Raw genomic sequence first — 20,535 nt, 5'->3', positions numbered from 1 at the left:
AGTAAGCCATGTGAGAACGATATGATGTGAACTCCCGTAGCATATTTGTATCTACTGACACTAATGTGTGGTTTGACATAAATACACACATTTCATGCGGTGACCGTGTATATGCAAAATTGTGGAAAAAAACCCATAATTATAGTTATTTTATTTCAATTTAATTATTTAGACACTGTTATTTTCAAACTTTATTTCAAAGTTAGTATTTACGCCGAATATCTATTGTAAAGATATTTCTTGTTATATTAAATTGTTTTTTTTTGTTTTAGCGATTATAAAGCATTTGTGTTCTTGTCTATAGTATACCTGAAGCTATTTGTGAACTCATGTTCAACGCTTTATAAATTGAGAACAGTGAATCTTAACAAAGTTTACTATGTACTAATGCAGTGTTTATGAAGGTCGATTATGAAATTAAGGAATACAGTTCCCGTCTGTAGATCTGCCGTGGAATCATATGGAATTCTATGGAAATCGTTAGATGGAATTCCGTGGAGTATTGGCACTAACTTTCCATCCGATGCCATGAAATCAATGGAAAAGTGAGAAAAAAAAAAACAGTCGGGGGACTTGATATGGGATGGAATTCCATAAAATGCCGTGGAATTCCATAGAATTCCGTGGCACTCCATATAATGCCGTGGAATTCCATAGAATGCCGTGGAATTCCATAGAATGCCGTAGAATTCCGTAGAATTCCATAGAATGCCGTGGCATTCCATAGAACGCCGTGGAATTCCATAGAACGCCGTGGAATTCCATAGTATGCCGTGGAATTCCATAAAATGCCGTGGAATTCCGTGAAAAGCTATGGAATTTAATAAAAAGCTGGAATAAAATAGAAAAAAAAACAGATTATAGATCAAAGGCATTTTATTGATTTTGAAAAACAAATGTGAATGTAACTAAAGGTTTCATCATAGAAGTTAAATAAGAACAAGATCTGGCATCAATCATTAACCACACACATGCAGTCACAGTACTCAAAAATGAGTGGTTTTACATTTTCATAGTACCAACTCTCTTAACCACAGGCATGCATGCACACATTCAAAAACACATCCATAAACATGCACGCATAATATACAGGTGAGAAAAGAAAAACTTATAAAAGGCACAATATAAAACATAGAAGTAGAATTTTACATTTCTCTTATGACAAGTATACCTCCTTTCTCACATATGTTAATAAACTCACACAATTACATGCACACACACACATCACGCACAATTGTTCTAGAGTTTTTTCTCATAAATTTTAATGTTCAACAACTGTTCCTTATTAATTCTAGAACACTTTCAGTATGATAACAAAAGTTCAGTTCTAGTTGATGTGTTCCAGTACAATTCTAGAAAAGTTCCGAAGGTTAATTTCAAACATTTAAGTCTGAAACCAACTTTCTAGAAAAAAAATTCCCATGCAGACAGCCAGTATTCAAGTACTGAGCATAGTTAATAATAATACATAACAAATTAACAACTGCTGTAAATTTGTTATTTATTATACTATGCTCAGTACTGTTGAACACGGACTTAATTCAATTATCCAAGTTTCAAATTCCTAAATTAAAAAAACAACAAATAAATTAACACAAAAAACAAACACAAAATACTATTCACAAAATAAATAAATGGTCTTTTTATGCAAACCATAACCAAAATAAAACATGTCACCAGCCACAGACTGCCAGGCTTAACACAGAGGCTAGTTTTTAAAAACGTTTGTCCAAGTCTTCCACTGCCATTTTCCTTTTCTTCTGAGAATATTGAACACCAGTCACTGCCTCCGGGTCCTTTTTGGTATGAGGTATATTGTATGCTGCTCACATGTGCTCTACAGAAAAAAAATCATAATAATGTCTAAAACAAAGAGTTATTTACATTCAAACTATAACAAGAGATTGCAAAGCAATATGGTCCCCTACCTGTTAAACTTCACTATTTTAAGTTTGTTAAATATATTTGTTGCCATAGCAACCAGAATTCTTGCATTATAAACAACATGAAATGACATGCAAAATGTCCTTATTGTCATCTGTTCATGTTTCAAGTTTCATGAAAAAATACTTAGAACTTTTAAAGTTATCCCATGATCCAGAAAAGTGTAACTGACTTAGACCAATATATTGAATTCCAAAAAGACAAAATACTTTCAGGTGGTTAACATTAAATAACTTATCTAGCCCAGGGCATGACAATATTTACCATGAATTTTTGGCCCTGTAAGTCCTCTAGGTAAATGCTGTTGGATTATTTCCCTGCCAAACTCTGCAGTATCTTCCATCAACTGGTCAATGGTAATTAAAGCACATAATGAATATATTGAGGGAACGTAATTCATGAATTGTTTTAAATATTAAGTTGTTAAATGGTCTTTAGAAAGAGAACTAAAAACGAAGTGAATACATCGCAAAGCACTAAGCATAACTTAATTTGTTGGTATGATTAGTACAAATTTATTATTGCTATAATTAGAATGATGTGTAATTCTATTGGTATGAAAATGCACACTCAGATACCTAAAAACCAATTCCATTGGTTTATTTTTTTATTTACAAGCAATACGTTGAATTGACATCCCCCGCCAACATGCTTCTGGACACATTAGTATTATATTTGACACTAAAACAAGCATTTTTTCAAGATACAAAGGGCCATAACTCTGTTATTAACTAATGGTGTACAATGCCATACGGAAGGATGGAAGGACGGACAGACAACGCCAAAACAATATCCCTCCGCCTATGGCGGGAGATAATAATAAACATTAACACCATAAATGAGCATTGAGTGCTCAACATGCACAGTACAAAACTTAGCCTGCAGTTCCATAACCTTGCATGATAAAATTCCGATACTACATTCAACGTTATTAATTTCTCCACATAGGTCTTATTACTTCCTTTTTCAACCTGCAAACTCCACTAAGTGAAAATTTGGGTGACAGCTGCTTTTAAACTAATATTTGCCATAGTAAAACCTCAAATATCACATAAAAAGGTCTACAATAATGTCATGAGAAGATTAAAATTAAAGGAATATTTAGAAATAATAAAAATCACAAACCTTCAGTTGTTGTTCTATTCCTAGACAGACTGCTCAAACACTGTATGCATCACTCTTTAGCAATATTTCATGTCACTTTCCAAATGATATAAATACAGAAGTATTTTAAGAAAGTGTTTTTAATGGAAAAACTAATGAACTCTTCTGTTTGTTAAATTTCTTTAACTTTATTTTAACAAGTTAAACCAGTACATTGTCCACCATGTTTCATGTTTCAATCTAACAGGTAAACTTTCTGTATTTGAATTCAGCCAATTAGAAAAAGCTGTTATATATTATAACCAATAGATTTGCAGCAAACATACCCAACATCTGATGTACAACACATGCTTGGCTTATCAGATAAATTGTTATTTGACAACCTGGACTGGCTGAGTTTGATATTGAGAAAAAAACAGTGTGTATACCACTTGGACAGGGTTAAGGAATTTAAACTTGTAGAAATTGCTTTGAAAGTAACAACTACTCCTACTTCTGCAGAACTACTACTTTAATTACTACAGCAACAACAACACCACCACCAACAACAACAGCAACAATAACAGCAGCAACATCAGCAACAACAACAGCAGCAACAACAACAGCAGCAACAGCAGCAGCAACAACTGCTACTACAGCAACAACTGCTACTACTGCTACTTCTATTGCTACTACTATTGCTACGTAAACTGTTAATGCTACTACTTCTACTACTACTACTACCACCACAACCTCTACTGATATAAAAAACACTACTGCTACTACATCAATTACTACAACAACAACACCTACTACAACAACAACAACTACTACTACTAATACAGCTACTACATCTACAACTACTACTACTACTGCTGCTGCTGCTGTCGCTACTATTAAGTCTATTTGGCTATTTGTAAGTGTAAGGTGTTCTATATGTGTTCTTATTCCCCATTAGAACTTTTGTAGAACTTACTGGTTCTTAAAGCGTTCTAGATGTGTTCTAGAACTACATTTTAAAACATTTTTAGAAATTTTTGACCATATTTTGTCCTTTAAATGTTCTAAAAAGGTTCTTCAAATTATTGGAACAGTTTCAGTCCTAAGCCATTTTCCACAAATGTTCTGGATTTATTCTAAAAAACCTGTTTTGGAACAATTCCAGAACATACGTTTTAGAACACAAATATGGAACAGTTCCAGAACTGTTCCAATTTCTAGAACAAATTTATAATTATCTTTATTGCTTTTTCTTTTAAATACAAAATACATTATGCAAATAAATTCATACATGTATTAAACTACAAATACATTTCAGACAACCAGCGAAAATTTTCTAAGTTATTTTCCATTAATTTCCATCCAAGAAAATGTATAAGTTATTTTCCATAATGATTTCCGTTGAAAAAAATGGCTAAGTCCAACTTTCCATGGTGTTTTCCATACATTCCGTGGAAATGCATGGAATTTTAGTCGAGATTCCGTGGAATTCCATAACAGCTTCAGATGGAAAATTGGCAAGTGGATGGAATTCCATCAAATTCCATGGATTTCCATCGATTTCCGTAGAATTCCATAATATTTTCTATGGAATTCCATAGAAAAGTGCTAATGACTATGGCAGATCTACAGACGGGCTGTATGCGTTTATATAAAAAATATGTTCAGAAAAATCCAATGTTTAAGTTTTATTGGCCTAATGCCTTTTGCAATAGAGAACTCTCCTTTTGTGTGACATAATGATATACTACGTATCCCAAGCAAGTAGAGAATGATGTTGGTGTGACATAATGATATATAACGTCACCCATGCAAGTAGTGAATGATATGTGTGCATAACGATATACTAGGTATCCCATGCAAGTTGAGAATGATGTTGGTGTGACATAATGATATACTACATCACCCAAGCCAGTACTGAATGATGTTCATGTGACATAATGATATACTACGTCACCCAAGCAAGCAGTGAATGATATGTGTGACATAAGGATATACTAGGTATCCCATGCAAGTTGAGAATGATGTTGTTTATATTAAGAACGAGAATGCCCTGATTACAATACATCGATTTAATTGGTATGTTCTGTCATACTATCAATAGAGCCATGAAAACACCTCATTAGGTGATAAATGCAATATTTATATTGGTCTTGAATAGCTAATGAACACACAAAACACAAGTATTTTTTTAAAACAATTGCAATTGTATATATGCCTTTACTTCTACATCCTGTATCCCTGATTTGTCTTGTAAAGCAGACATAGCAACATACATGTATATGAGCGAGATAAATGTTATATGGTTTCAGTTTTATAATAAGATATATGTTTACCTTTTTGGAAATAATTCATCTGCTAATTATTTTTCTGTTTTGAATACACAGTTGATGTACAGAGGGCACTTTGGCAAGCATGGGTCTCAAGCATAGTAAGCAAGAGAGATAGAACTTGAGCCAGACGCTGTACATTCACTGAACTCCATCCTGTCTATGCGAACAAGACTGTTGTTGGAACAGTTTTATATTGACCAGCAGAAACTGTTACTCAAGCTAAACACTTGACACTATAATGGCTCCCTCCTGTTTAGGTGGAAGTGACAGTGGTTGGGATAGTTATTTAGTGAGCAGCAGCAAACTCAAGTCAGACACTGGACATGTACTGACATCCAAACTGTCTAGGTGGAAGTGACTGTGGTTGGAATAGTTGTCTAGTAAGCTACAGAATATTTCAAATATTATTCTAGCTAGGCACTGGACATGACCTAACCTCCCTCCTGTTGTGGTGAAAGTGATTGTAGATGAAACAGTTGTAAAGTGAGCAGAGGGACTGTAACTCAAGCCAAACATTTGACCCTATAATGACCAACCTCCTGTTTAGGTGGAAGTGACAGTGCCTGGGATAGTTGTCAAGTCAAGAATCAAAAGCCAAGTCGTGTCAGGTAAGATTACATTTATATCAATAACATCCGCAGCCTCAGTGGCATGCAGCCCAATCACAGATTGTGTGCTCAACTGAGGTTAAGTTCTTAGATGTGTGCTATTGTGATCAGTCATTGTCTGCTATAAAATGTGTGTTGCCTGTCATGTGTAACGTAATGTACATATAATATATATAATAATAGAATTTATCTCATAGAACCTTCGGGTAGGGTATACATATAATATATATAATAATAGAAAAAAATCATTTGAAAGAGTGAGTTGTGTAACGTCATAGAACTTTCGGGTAGGGTATACATATAATATATATAATCATAGAATTTATCTCATTGTACATTATTGTGTTGTTATTGTCGGGTTATTGTTGTATAAACAAACTAATTTAGGAAATAGAACCTTCGGGTAGGGTGTAATGAAATTTGAAATTGATTATGTAGATGTGTAATGTAATGGGTTATAATGAATATGTTACTTTATGAAAAGTCAATAGAAATATTTCAGCGAGATGTAACTAACAGAAAACATGGGGGTCGTGACTCGCAAAATGCATATAGGCAATTAGTAAATCCATTAAGCAAGATTCGTGACTCGTAAAATGCATATAAATGGTTGGTAAATACGTTAAGCGAGAGGACTGACGTTCCGATGCGTGTTCCAGGTGTGAATACACCTGTGAACACAAATTGGCTTGTCAAATTACATAGGGGCCCGCGATTACAGGCGGTGTAAAATCTGTAGGGATCATACATCATCTGTCTATATACGTCAAGATACACACATTGACGTCCATTACTTGTTGACAGGCGTGGGTCACGAATTAAGCGAATACACAACGGGATCAGTATAAATAATCCTCAAAATAAGCAGACGGGGCCTCGCTTTCTCTTAGGAATTATTCACGTTATGTTATTTACTTTGACTTTGGAATTATTATAGTACAATTTTGGTGTTAGAGAATAGAGTAAAATAAAAGAAATATTTTAGACATCAGAGACTTGTTTTATCTTCACTAATGTACATCCGATTACGTGACACATGTTTTGGTAACACAGGAAAGAAGTTAAACCACCAGACATTTTGCAGTCCTACATGTTATCCAATTGAGAAATAATCTATATTTGATACTATCTATTGTAAATTTGTGTTGAACCAGCGTTTTTCCTCACCACTTTGAGAATGGTTCTGGTACTGATCGCATTGGGAAATTAAGTGGCGTTTTCATCCAAATTGGGAAATTAAATAATTATGCTGAAAACATTTTGAAACATGTACGAATAATAAGTTGCATATTCACATCAAAGTTGTAATTTCCTGCGAAATCTGTCACAATAACACTAAACTTATTAACACTCTTTTACTGAAGCAGCTTTTATTCACCCTGTACATTTATTTTATTCAATGTATACCCTACCTCAAGAAAATGTTTGTTCCTATCAAAACGATCATGTCGGATCTGATCAAAGTTTAATTCTCGTAGACTGGTGTCTGCTTCAACATCCAGATCTGGGTATGAATTTCCCCCAGCCTCAGCCATTGTTCATATAATTAAAACTCTGTGATTAGTTCAACTGTTAGCTGTACCTGAAAAACAGGAGCAATAATTATAATTCTTATTAAGTGAAATGAAAACATGTATGGTTGACCATGTTTTTAGAAGATCCATTAAATTGAAATACATTTAGGAAAATTACATACAGAGAATAACTTTCAACTTCAAAAATGGTACATATTAGGTGAGATAAACTGTGATCATTTCTATTATTAAGTCACAAGTCCCTCTAAGTTAACAAATTGTTCAATTTACTGCTCGTGAGCCGCCACTTCTCCACAGTAAACAAATATTTTTACAAGACATGTATGTCAAACTATTTCTGAATAGTTAATCAAAGCCAGTAAAATGGTCAATTTATAGTCGATGTTGGTAGCCAGTTAATTTATTATTCATTGTTGTTTGTAGTAAAGGTGGTTATGAACCAGGAAGGTCAGTTGGTCAAGTGCCTAGTTGCAATAATTCAACTCTCAGCTTAGAGCCACCATAGCAAAAATTATCAAAGGCTCTGGGAGTCCGTTTATATGGACTAGTCAAGTGCCTAGCTAGTGTTTTATATAAGCGGGTTATTGCATGGTTGACTTTTGTTCCCATTATTATTTAGCAGCGACTTGAGCACAGATTTTGGCATTTTTGAGAAAAAATTGTAAATTAATTTACAAACACAACTGTAATTTTGGAATAGTTTGAAAAAAATGGAATGACAAGGGAAAACACCTGCTCTGGGAATCAAACTTGCTACAAATACACCACAAAGGCTTATGCAATCTGCAACATAGTTTAAACCCTGTCTATGTAATACAAGCTTTTACCAAATTATTAATGAAAAGTGTTACAAACGCTAGTTAGTGTTTACTATTTTGATTGATTATTAATAAAGTAACTGATTTTAAAAAAAATCTTAGTCACAAGTATTATTGTATTATAATGCAAACATTCTTTTTTGAATCTATTACAATTGTTTTGGGAAATGTCATTCACCAACCTGTAAAGTTTTTTTTTTAGTATTTCAGTTTAAGAAAGGAGTTATTTGAGTAGGCTTTAAAGATTGATGGGGAAGAATTGAAGTGTTCAGTGGCAAGATACTCAATGGACCTGTAATTTTGTTATCTAAATAAATTATTTGTGGGGCCGCCTTATTTGTGCAACAGCAGCAAACAAATATATTTCACTGACTGTATCTGATTATGTTTTTCGTTTAAAATGGGGATTTAATTAATCGATGTATTGCTTTAGTAAATTAAAATAAAAAGATAAATAAATTATAAATCCTTACCAAAACAAGACACTTAGCAATTCTTACAAATAAAACATTTTCGTGCACCTAGAAATATTAGCCAATCAGATGCGCTGTTACAAGACTGGTTACGACAGGTGTCAGACATTTGTAAACAAGAAGTTGACAACCAACAAAATATGCCTGGTATGTATATTAAATTTAGTTTTCGATATGTTCCATTAGTTGTTTTTTACACATACACATTTTGCCTTATAAATATGGTAGTCGAGATAATTGCTTGAAGCCAAGACAGCTAAAAGACGACAATTTGTGATATTATAATGGGATTTGTGAATTTGTCAACGTCCATCCATTGGCATAAATAAAATTAGAGTATCATTGTGCATATCATGATATTTTAATGTTTCAACTTTTATCTACGAAATGTATTAAATCCCAAACTAAAATTCTGCATTATATGTTACATTTTTCTACAGACCATCTTTATTTCTTCGTGGTCTTCAATGTCTTATTTTAGTCCATATAAACGGACTCCCAGAGCCTTTGATAATTTTTGCTATGGAGGCTCTGGGATTCCATATGCACCCCTTTTTATACATGGGTGCAGTTCAGCCCACAGAATCCGTGCGCTTCACTAAACAGACGTCGATGGAGACAAATTGAGGAAAATAATGAATAAACATGTTAAATTTTACCTGAATGGCAACCTACTGATGTTATCCTTTGCATGCATCATATAAAAACACGACGATGTTTCAACACACTTTTCTCGCTGACATGTTTTTGTTTAAATTTGAAACAGTGTATTCCATATCGAATACCACATCGTTATCAACTTTATAGGCTGGAACACATAACCCGACATGCAAAATATTGGTGTGCTGCGACCTAACCAATATTGTCAATTTTCCAATATGGTGGAAACAGCGTACAAAACCAAACCAAAGTCATATTAAAAATCAATTATTTCTTGCTTTAATGGTACCATTTTGATGAGTTTGTGGTTTAAATAGGTAAACTTTAATAAGTAGTTGCAGTTTCAGTGTTTCTTAACCCTTGCATTGTTGATAACATTTTGCACCCATGGACAAGAGAGAGCGCATTGCAACTCTAAGCAGCCCATTGGGCTATAAAGCTTAGAGTTGAATTATTGCAACTAGGTCTTATTTACGCTCAATTGGTCATTGTCGGCTCGGGTACTACTTACATGTAACCCTGGTTACTCTTAAGTATACTTACATGTACCCAGGATACAGTAAATATACTAAATTGTACCCGGGAAATTTAACGCTGAATCAGTCGTTGTCGGCATTTATTTAAAATTAATTATATTCACATTAATGTAAATTTTCTGTAAAATGGCCTCTATATTAATCGATACTCATTCTCAAAAAGCATGTTGATGAGATTTTTTTAAAGAGAAGTTGGCTTAAGATAATCAGTAGCTCCTTTTACGACCGGGGCACATGTAAGTATACTTAAGAGTACCCGGGGTACATGTTAGTAGTACCCGAGCCGACAATGACCAATCAAGCCTTATTTACACCTATGTTTAAAATAGGGATTAAATCACGAGTGCGAAGTTATAAAAATAACTTTCGGCTGTTCTGTTGATCAGATCTCCGCCCTCAGTGACTTTCATTAATAAAATATCATATAATTACGCTGGTGGAAAATGTATCGGCATGTTTTGTTTAGTTACAATGCGTTCTCTAAGTGTATAAGCTCCGCCCATAATTATTGCAGAATAACCTATTTACGATTTTCTTCTTTGTTTATATGAAATTTTGCAGGTGCTGTGTAAGAATATAAAATATTTGAGCTACTCAATCGGAAAAAAAGGATAAATGTTCACAATTGCTTTCAATGTTAGGTTCAGAAAGGTTTAGCTCATTTGATAGAGCGCTGAACTACAAACCCAAGGACAATGATATAACATCTATGGCTGATCTCCCCTACCTTTGATCACAGGAAGTAAACTGACTGCCAAAATATGGCTTTGATACTGTTGATAATAGAAAAAAATCAAAATAAATAAACAAACAATATAACAAAAATTAAAAACAAGCTTAATATGGTCACACAGAGCCTTACTAGCAGTGATGACTAAAGCTTTAAAAAAGTTCAGATGTATCTGACTGTGAAAACTAAGTATAATATTGCAAAAATTGATCTTGGGTGAATGGTCTTGAATGCTTGTTGACAATATTTTTAATTGACATGACGCCTTATCAGTGATCGCTCCGCCCACTTAATAACGTGGCTAAGCGGGAAGAAAACCTAAACAAGCTAACACCAAATTGGCTTCTTTGCCTATAGACTGCATATAGATTTACGCGATATTCCAGGTGATTTTATGGACTTGTTTAACACAATATTACACTTGTTAAGAGGTTGATGCCATTTAGTTATTCTGCAAATGCAAAAAAATATACCATTTAAGAGAACATCAGCTATTTATAACGGGTAAATCGGTACATTAAACACGCTCTCAAACGCTTGCGCGCTTACCGCAATCGAACCCATTATTACGTGTAATGGTGGTATTTGCAATAAATTAACACTTCACCGGTATTTACCCGTGTTATTAACAAAATTATTACCGAAACATTCCCCCCTACCCGTGTATTTGACACGAAATAGCTCTTTATAACTGGGAATTCGGTGAAGTTTTACGCGCTTTCTGACGCCGGGTGGGTACCCCAATCCCACATGTTATTGCGTATAAAAGTGATATTAATCATATTAAACATTGGTTATGGGACATTTATCAATCACTATAATTTAAAGCGCAAAAACAACACAGTAAGTTTGGACATTGTCTGATATAAAATTAGCGTTGTACGAAATGGAATACGGTCATGCTATTATAAATTAATAAGGCTACCAATATCAGACGCTCGCGCAGGTACCAACTTCCCCGAAGTTACCGCATTTATTGGTTAACTAATATCAGTAATAATAACTCTCATACAATAGCATTTATCGATACGTCTTTATTAAAATAATAACAGATGGTTTTCACTTGTTTCTGACACACACAGAAACGCGATTTTTAATGGGGATTTCGTAAAGTTACACGAATTGGGTACCAAAATTCTCAATTATTTTACATGCACACATGACATAATACATACTTAATAATGCTTAGTTATTGCTTACATGACATTTCAAGTTTGTGAAATAAAATAATGTTCTATAAAGGGAATCTCGGTAATTCTTGAAGCTTCCACTCGCTCTTGTCAAGACCGCATTGCCGCGTTGGAAATGGTATAAATTCAATTCATCTAACTTATCTTTCTTGATACCAAATGTCAGAGTTGCATTAACCCTTTTTACACAGTTTTTGCCATATTTCATTTCCGTTTTTTAATCCAAACAAAATAAACGAAACTCGTTTCAAAAATGAGATCTAGGCATTCGAGCTCCTAGTGTGGATTAAAAGCCTTTATTGGTGACACCACATGAGTGCAAATGTGTAGATACCGTTAATAAGATAATATATCACATGTCACCTTCAAATAACATGTATGATGTCAATTAAGTGCATTACTATCAGAGTAATAAAACACAGCATGAATTAGGCTTCATGCTGGGTTTTATTTCTCTTTAAGTAATGCAGATGAACCTCGCTTCTGACCTAGTAACTGATAAAACTATTTTTAAAAAGTGAAATATTATGTGATAATCAGATCGATAACATAAACTATTTAAATCTGCTAGTATATCCGATAAAAATATATTATAATTGTCTTTGACAGTGTTGAAGTTCAGTTGTTCGTGGTGACGACCGCATGTATTTATACATCTCTTACACTTCCCAAGATCTCTTTTCGGCTTGGAAACGATATAAATTAAATGTCACCAACTAATCTTTCAGGATATCGATTTTCCGAGTTACATAATCCCCATTGACACCGTTTAATCGTTTTTTTAAAGAGGAAAACAAAAGAAACTCGTTGGAAAAAAAGTGAACCTAATCATGCAGCTTGTCTAGAAATTGGCGGACAGGTCGATGCTAACGAGTGCGCCCGATTAATCGATCGCTGATTGGTGGATCAATATTAGTGGGCGGAGCGATCATAGATAAGGCGTCATGTTAATTGTTTGTTTGCCTAAATAACTTTCTGATTTTTTATTTTTTTATTTTTAGCAAAGCCAGGTAGGAAATTGAGTGTACTTGTGCAGTCATGGCTGTTGTTGACAGTTTGTGGCATAGTTATAATCATTCATTTTTATAATAACATTTCTAGTTAGCTCTATATTTCATGCAAAATTCTGCTATTAAGACAATAAATAAATGACATATTAATTTTATGGTACATATTTACTTTCGTTTTAACAAACTAAGAGATTTAGCAAACAACATAGAATTCATTTAAGCATATGTGTTGTGCTGTACATGTTTCTGGTGTGTCTAGGCAAATGTGTGTGCACTCTTATTGGCTTGCACTTGTATTTATATTTGGAGTGGAAATATTTTCTGTATTGAAGTCGTATATTTAAAGGTGTCTTAAAATTTGCTTTTAAATGACTTTAAAATAAAATATACAAGATGTTTGGAAAAAGACTTGCATGGTTTTATTTTTAAGGGCCATCATTAATATAAATTGTAAATGAACCCCCCATCCAAGCATTTTGTGCTGGATGGAGGGGCATTATTGGAGAATGGCCGGAGGCCGAAATATACAAGCATATCACTCTAGTGACCCGCAAAATAGTCGCACTTTAAAGGTCAAAAAATGACCTTACACCACGTGATCCAACATACATATAAGCTCGAGATCCACGTGCAAATCTCATAGTTTTAAAGAAATTTATGTTGGCTTCTTAGAAAAAACAACAAATAAACATATGCATATTACATTATAAGAAAAAAGCATATGTTAATCCTCATTTTAACTTAATATTGTGTAAGTATTGTTACACAGACTCCAAGGACTAGTAAATATTTTTCAATAAAACAGGGTGGGCGTAAGAGGGAGGGTGCTTGTGCTGTATTGTGCTGTTTTGTACTGTTTGGGCAATCGGTCACTTGCCTTAAATAAAGGACCAACTAATTGTTTTTAATGAAAATTCAATACTGCTCCAGCAGCTGGAGTTTCACTTCTTTATATTGTATATTTCGGCCTCCGGCCATTCTCCAATAATGCCCCTCCATCCAGCACAAAATGCTTGGATGGGGGGTTCATTATTTTCGATGGCCTACGGCTCTCATATACAAGCATGTTTAAAGTGAAGACAACATAAATATAACCATGTACATTTAATTCACTTCAGATGCCACATACAGTCTATATTACTTTGCTTCATATACTCAAGCATCATCTGAACATAACAATATTGAAATGTTGAGCATTATTATGCAGAAAGAGATATAAATCAAAAAACAATTCTGCTTAAAAAACAAATCATAATATATAAACATATTGAATTTAATATGTTTAAATCTTATTACCGTGAATTCAATACACAATTCTGGTAGTTACTTTCAATATGATCGTTTTGCACATCTCTAAGATAAAAAACCTTGAAATTTTTGGCTGAAGACCAATTAGCGGTCTTGAGAATTTCAGACATTTTACACCCAGCCCTAGAAGCTGCAGATGATGAAGCTCCCCGATAAGAATGAGCTTTATATTTAACAATGTCTATTCCTGCTAACAAAAGTACATTCTTTAACCAACGAGCCAAAGTGCTTGAAGAGACTGCTTTATAATTTTTAAAAGAAACAAACAATTGAGAATCTTTTCTCAAAGACTGTGTACATTTCAAGTAATACTTCAATGTCAAAACTGGACATAACTCCTGTTCCTCGTATGAACATAATTTTATAACAAAATTTTGACCTGGTTTAGTGGTTTTCAACTGATCACCACAATCAAAAATTGCAACATCTTCCTTTATACACAAATGGTTAATATTCAAAGCCTTCAGATACTGCGCTCTTGCTGCCGTACACAGAGCTACTAAAGACACAAGTTTAAATGTTAAAAGTTTCAATGAAAGGGATTGTAATGGCATCCATTTTGCAATAACATTTAATACCTTTCCTACATCCCAAGTGAAAACATACCTAGGTTTTGGAGGGATCTCTCTATTAAGACCCTTCATAAATCTATTTAGTACATTAAAATTCAAAACAATGTTAGGATTTAAAATCTTGACCGTCTCTAAAATCACTGACTTATGACAACTTATAACACTATACGATTTTTTCAACTGTTTTAAATAAAGCAAATACGATATTATGTCACTTTCAAGCGGTTAAATGGAATTGCACATCCGGAGATTACACCACATATGCCATCGTGTCCATGCGGATGAGTACTGTTTTCTTGTTCCTGGCCGCCAGCTTTGAAAGACTGAGTCGATAGCCATTTGCGGAATGCCAAAATTCTGCAATTCTCTCCGGAGACAATCGCTCCAACCAACTGCAGATGTTTTTTCATTGGATGCAACTCGTTGTTGTGAGGAAGGGTAAGTAGGTCCTTGTGTCGAGGCAACCTGACAGGAATAGAAACAAGTGAGTCCAAAAACAATGGAAACCATGTCTGGTTAGGCCATAATGGACATATTAACAATGCTGCTTTAACCTGATCCTCCTTTATTTTATTCAACACCATGCCGAGTAAACGAAATGGCGGGAAGATATAGGGTTTCCATTTTGACCAATCTAAAGAGAAAGCATCAGTATATAAGGCTTCAGGATCTGGGGTCCATGATACATAGTTAGCCAATTGTTTATTTAATCGAGATGCAAAAACATCTATATTTGGAATCATCAACTGTGAAAACAATCTTTCAGTCACTGATGTTTTTAATTTCCATTCAGATGTATCTGAAAAATTCCTAGAAAAATAATCTGCCTGAATATTGCAGATGCCTGGCAAATGAAAAGCAGAAAGATATATATCTCTTTTAATGCACCATTTCCATATCTTTTTCGTTAATTTGTCCATTTCTTCAGAATTCATACCACCCATATTATTAATATATGATATAGCTGTGGTACTGTCACTCTGTATGGCTACATGAATACATGTGTTATTGCAAAGCCAGGTCTTCAAAGCAAAGAAAATTGCAAGCAATTCCAAATAATTAATATGAAAAAATGATTCTTCGCTTGACCAACGCCCACCAGAAGCTTGCTTTGTGTCAATAAAAAATGAGCCATAACCTTCACATGAAGCATCCGTTTGTATAGTGAAAGATATACGGTCTGGTCTTATTTTCCTGCCATTTTTTGAACCAATGTTCATGACCCACCAATGGATTTGTTTTTGTGCTTTTTCATCCAGAGTCATAATTGACTCAAAATCTGTTGTAACTTTTAACCTGAACTTTACATCTTTCTAAAGTTCTATAATGGAGTGGTCCTTCTAATATTGCAAAAAATGTACTAATTATCAAGCCAATAAAGGACGCTAAATCTCTTGTCTTTACCAGTTTCTTTGTCAATAAATGTTCGCCAAAACTTTTTACTTTACAAATTTTATTTTCAGGCAGAAAAACCATGAACAAGACCGAATCAATTATGTAACCAAAATAGGTTATTCTTTGAGTAGGAATTTTTACTGACTTTTCATCATTTATGAGAAATCCTAAAGATTCCAATTTTTTACTCATCATGTCCATGTTGGTTCTACATATTTCCTTTTCTCCATGCATATTGATACTATCATCAATATAGTATGAACATCTAATGCCCATTTTTCGGAAAAAGGCATACACTGGCTTTAATACCTTGGTAAAACAATAAGGAGCTGAGCTTAAACTAAAACAGAGACACACAAAATTATATAATTTATTCCTCCACTCAAATTTTAGATATTTAAAATATTGTTTGTCAATAGGTATTGACCAATATGCTTTTTTTAAATCCAAACTTGTGAAAAAATCATTTGGTTGTACTAATTCCAACACAAATGGAAATGTTTCTTGTTTAAATTTTTGATAATGAACAAATTCATTTAGACTTCGTAAATTTATTATCGGTCGAAATTCTCCATTTGGTTTTGGAACAAGAAAAATATTTGAAATAAACTCATTACTTTCATGAACTGTTGGAGTAATAGCCCCATCCTTCAACATATTTTCAACTTCATTATCAATTAATATTTTTTCATAATCATTAAATGAAATTTTATTTGGAGGTTTCTTTTGATATGGAGGATTATCAAATACAATTCTGTATCCTTGTATGGTTTCAAGTACCCATTTATCTGATGTTATTGTCAACCATTCATTGTAACAAGCCTTTAATCTATCAGAATTGCTTTCAATTACCTTTATTTTGAAGACCTTGGCTAGTTTGGGGCTTGAGGTGCAGCTGTGCTAGACTTCTTCTGTTTGAAGTCATGTCTATGGCCGAACTGCCCATACTCGGTCACTGCCGCCTGTCTGTTGGAGCCATATGTTCCACGACCATATGGGCGAGCCCTCCATCTTCCAGTGCCCCGTCGGCCCCTAATAGGACCAAGAGAAGTGGGTTTTATCATGGGATATTTCCCAACTCTAACGCTAGTTTCACACTTTTTCAGTTCTTTACTCACATCATCACCAAACAAGTAATTTGTAATAGGTGTATTGATATTGCAAATACTTGCATATTTTTGTTTAAGGAAAAGTCTCAACAAATACCTTCGCCGAACACTCATATTAAATTGGACTTGACCAAGCATTGTCAATGAATCTGCAATGAGTGTTTTTATTTCTGGAACTTTGCCAATATGTGGCTTTAAGAGTTTAGCCAATGTTAAAATGGGTATCATACCCGCAGTAACCAGATTCTGAGTATCCCGTAATAAACGGTCAGTGGTTTGAACCCTACGTTGACGTGCGAGATCACCCCAAATTTCCTCATTAACTTTTGGTGCCGACATAAATTGGCAATTTGAAGGTATTTTGTATTTGTCTACCGTTTCATTCACATTACACATATGAGTGCACGAATCGTTGATTAATTTGGCCAAGGACTCAGACACTGGGTCACCCAACTCTGGTGCCTTTAATTTTGCCTGTGGCAATGAATCATCATCAGGATTTTCATCCTCAAAATCATCAAATAGCGAATCCTCAAATCTGTTCGAAAACGAACAATTTACGTTTGATTTTGACCGGTTTTCTTTATCAGACATTTCTACCTCGTAACTATCGCTATCTGAGCTATTCAACATACCACGAGTAGGGATCGAAGCAGTTGGTTCCTGTAACCCCAAAGCTGCCCTTAATTTGTCCACAGTTTCGGGAGTGAGCTTATTTAAGTCAACAATGCTATTCGAGCTACCTGACGCTACATCGTGTCCGCCATTGTTATTTTTATCAATATGAGGCTCATTACTCGGTCTTGTTATTCCTCGGTCTTTATCGTTACGCGTTACCTTGCGTACAACTGACCGCAGTGGGGCTCTCTGCGGGGACTTTCTAGTTATCTCGTATTCGTCATTCGACCCAGAATCACTCAAATTACTTGTATCAGATTTGGTATGAACTGAATTGTGTTCACTGTGGTCAGAGAGAGACAAGACATCGTCTTGCTTACCACTTCTCTTGCGCCTTGACATCGTCAAGAAAAAATGTGGGCTTTAAAGAAAAGCCTACAAGTACAATTCAACACAAGTTGAATAATACGTACGTACTATATTATAGTAAATAAACAAAACAACACCATTAACAATTCGCGTTTGAATTTCAAAAAATTCAAGAGCATGCCACGTGGTCACTTACCAAACCAATGTTTAGCTGTGTTGAAGAACCTGCGACCGGGTTCGCTAAAATGACTATGAGATTTGCACGTGGATCTCGAGCTTATATGTATGTTGGGTCACGTGGTGTAAGGTCATTTTTTGACCTTTAAAGTGCGACTATTTTGCGGGTCACTAGAGTGATATGCTTGTATATGAGAGCCGTAGGCCATCGAAAATAATGTTCATATTTTACTTGTTTAAGTCAAGAAAAAGTATGCCAATATCCAAGGGGCTGTGACTATTTCAATCTGCATTAATTGTTATTATCTGCTTGTACAATCACAGTTAAACTGAGGCCCACCAAACCATTATATTGTCTGCTTGGCTGATAGCCCCCCCTCCTGCCTTTTAGTAGCGCCAGGCTTTATCTTTAGTGGTTGGATTGAAGACTGATAGATATTTCATAAGTACATTAATTTCATATATAGCTCAGAAAAAATACGCAAACATCCATGAGGCAGTGAATGCTGGGGATGTTGTGGCCTTGGAGACGATGGTGAAAGCAGCGGCCAACATCAACGAGGTCAACGAACGAGACAAGTTCACTCCCCTGCACTGCGCATGTAATGTGGGGGCTCTTGAAGTAAGTGCATTAAAATTGTGAAAATTCAAAAATAAATCTAAAAGAAGCCCTATGATAACTTAGCCTTTATTAACAGGTTTTCAACTAAGGCTAGCATGCAGCCGGTTTCAAGAAGGTGGTTTTTGCTCAATAACTTCAGTTTGTAGTATTCAATATTGTATACTTGTATGCAGACCCAGCTTGAGGCATGTCAGCCTGGTCAAGGTTGAGCTCACTGTTACTTAAAATAGAAAAACAGTTTTTGCTCAATATATAATTTGACTAGGTGAGGTCACTGTTCCTAAAAAAGAAAACTGGCTTTCATTCAATAACTTGTGTTCGGATGGAGTTATTTTATTGCAATTTTGTATGCAGGTAAATTACATGCAGACCAAGCTCGGGAGCATTTGGTGCCAATGATCATCACTGTAACTAAAATATAAAAAAATGCACGTAAATGGGGATTGCACAATTATCTTAAAAGTTTAAAGCCTGGTTTTGTGGCGTTGCCATGTTTATTGTTGATCTTATAGAGTAGAAGCAGTTACCGCCTCTAAAAATTTCAAATCATGTAGTTTTTCTTCAAAACTGATCTTTCGCTAATATTTTCATATTTTGTTGCTATGTTAATATTTCATCAAAATGCCAAATGTAATGTTAAGTTCCTGCACCACCACCCTCCCACCATCACACTCTGATAAAGATACAAGAGGTCAGAAAAAGTTCTGAAGAGCATTGGATTTTTGAGAAATCAAAATAGAAACTTATAGTGACCCTATGATAACCGACAAACTCAATTAAAAACTTTGTCTTATTTACATATAACTCAATTTAGTGTTTACCGTATTATCTATATACTGCAATGAACCAATAAAAATGCAAACCCCATATATGAATAAAAAACCAATCCCATATTTTTACTTAGAATGATCAATCTGTGGATGATTGAATTAATATTAATCAGTGTTCGACCAGGCATGTGATTATTTCATCACTAAAATGCATACAATTGTAAATTCTTTCTTAAATCAGAAATCTATGTATATTTTTAACTTTATGATTTCAGTGTCTTCACTGGTTGCTATGGCACGGCGCTGACACCACGGTTACCACTCCTAAGGGTTGGACCCCTGCACACATAGCCGCAATACGGGGTCAAGACGCATGCCTACAGGTAGATGTTTTTTAAAGGAACTTGGAAAGAATAGAATAGCAGGGCGCTGCAGCCGTAACATCCCCCTCCCCCTTTGCTGCACGTCTAGATTTGTAAATTAACACAAAAACTGTAAATCTGTAGATTTTGTGTGTGCTGATTTTTAAAGCAAATGAAAAGACTATGGTTGAAAAAGGGATGCAATACTTTATATTTTCTATTAAATGTTAACCTGATACTTGTTTCTAAAAATGCGTTATTTGATTAAACTAAATGTTTTTATAGCACTTGGCATACTGAATTTACGCCATCT

At 34.5% G+C, this 20,535-nt stretch overlaps 1 protein-coding gene and 1 long non-coding RNA gene across 3 annotated transcripts in view; one reads left to right on the top strand and one right to left on the bottom strand.

The window, feature by feature from the left end:
- Nucleotides 1–5,452: 5,452 nt before the first annotated feature.
- The window catches only part of LOC127836091 (ankyrin repeat domain-containing protein 42-like), a 35,453-nt gene continuing 20,370 nt past the window's right edge, over nucleotides 5,453–20,535 (top strand). The window contains exons 1-4 of one of the 2 annotated variants that reach the window (XM_052362545.1): nucleotides 5,453–5,968; nucleotides 8,847–8,941; nucleotides 18,936–19,090; nucleotides 20,136–20,243. In XM_052362545.1, coding sequence (XP_052218505.1) covers nucleotides 8,935–8,941; nucleotides 18,936–19,090; nucleotides 20,136–20,243 — 270 coding nt within the window. In that variant the 5' untranslated portion in view covers nucleotides 5,453–5,968; nucleotides 8,847–8,934. The remainder of the gene's footprint in view (nucleotides 5,969–8,846; nucleotides 8,942–18,935; nucleotides 19,091–20,135; nucleotides 20,244–20,535) is intronic. The other variant, XM_052362546.1, reaches the window with a different exon arrangement.
- On the bottom strand, nucleotides 14,012–18,107 carry LOC127836102 (uncharacterized). Its single transcript, XR_008028581.1, has 3 exons — nucleotides 17,940–18,107; nucleotides 17,048–17,227; nucleotides 14,012–15,265 (listed from the first exon to the last, which is right to left on the bottom strand). It is a non-coding gene; the product is annotated as an uncharacterized LOC127836102 (long non-coding RNA).

The sequence above is a fragment of the Dreissena polymorpha genome, chromosome 6, assembly GCF_020536995.1.
Source record: "Dreissena polymorpha isolate Duluth1 chromosome 6, UMN_Dpol_1.0, whole genome shotgun sequence".
Classification (NCBI taxonomy): domain Eukaryota; kingdom Metazoa; phylum Mollusca; class Bivalvia; order Myida; family Dreissenidae; genus Dreissena; species Dreissena polymorpha.
This window is presented reverse-complemented; position numbering and strand designations above follow the sequence as displayed.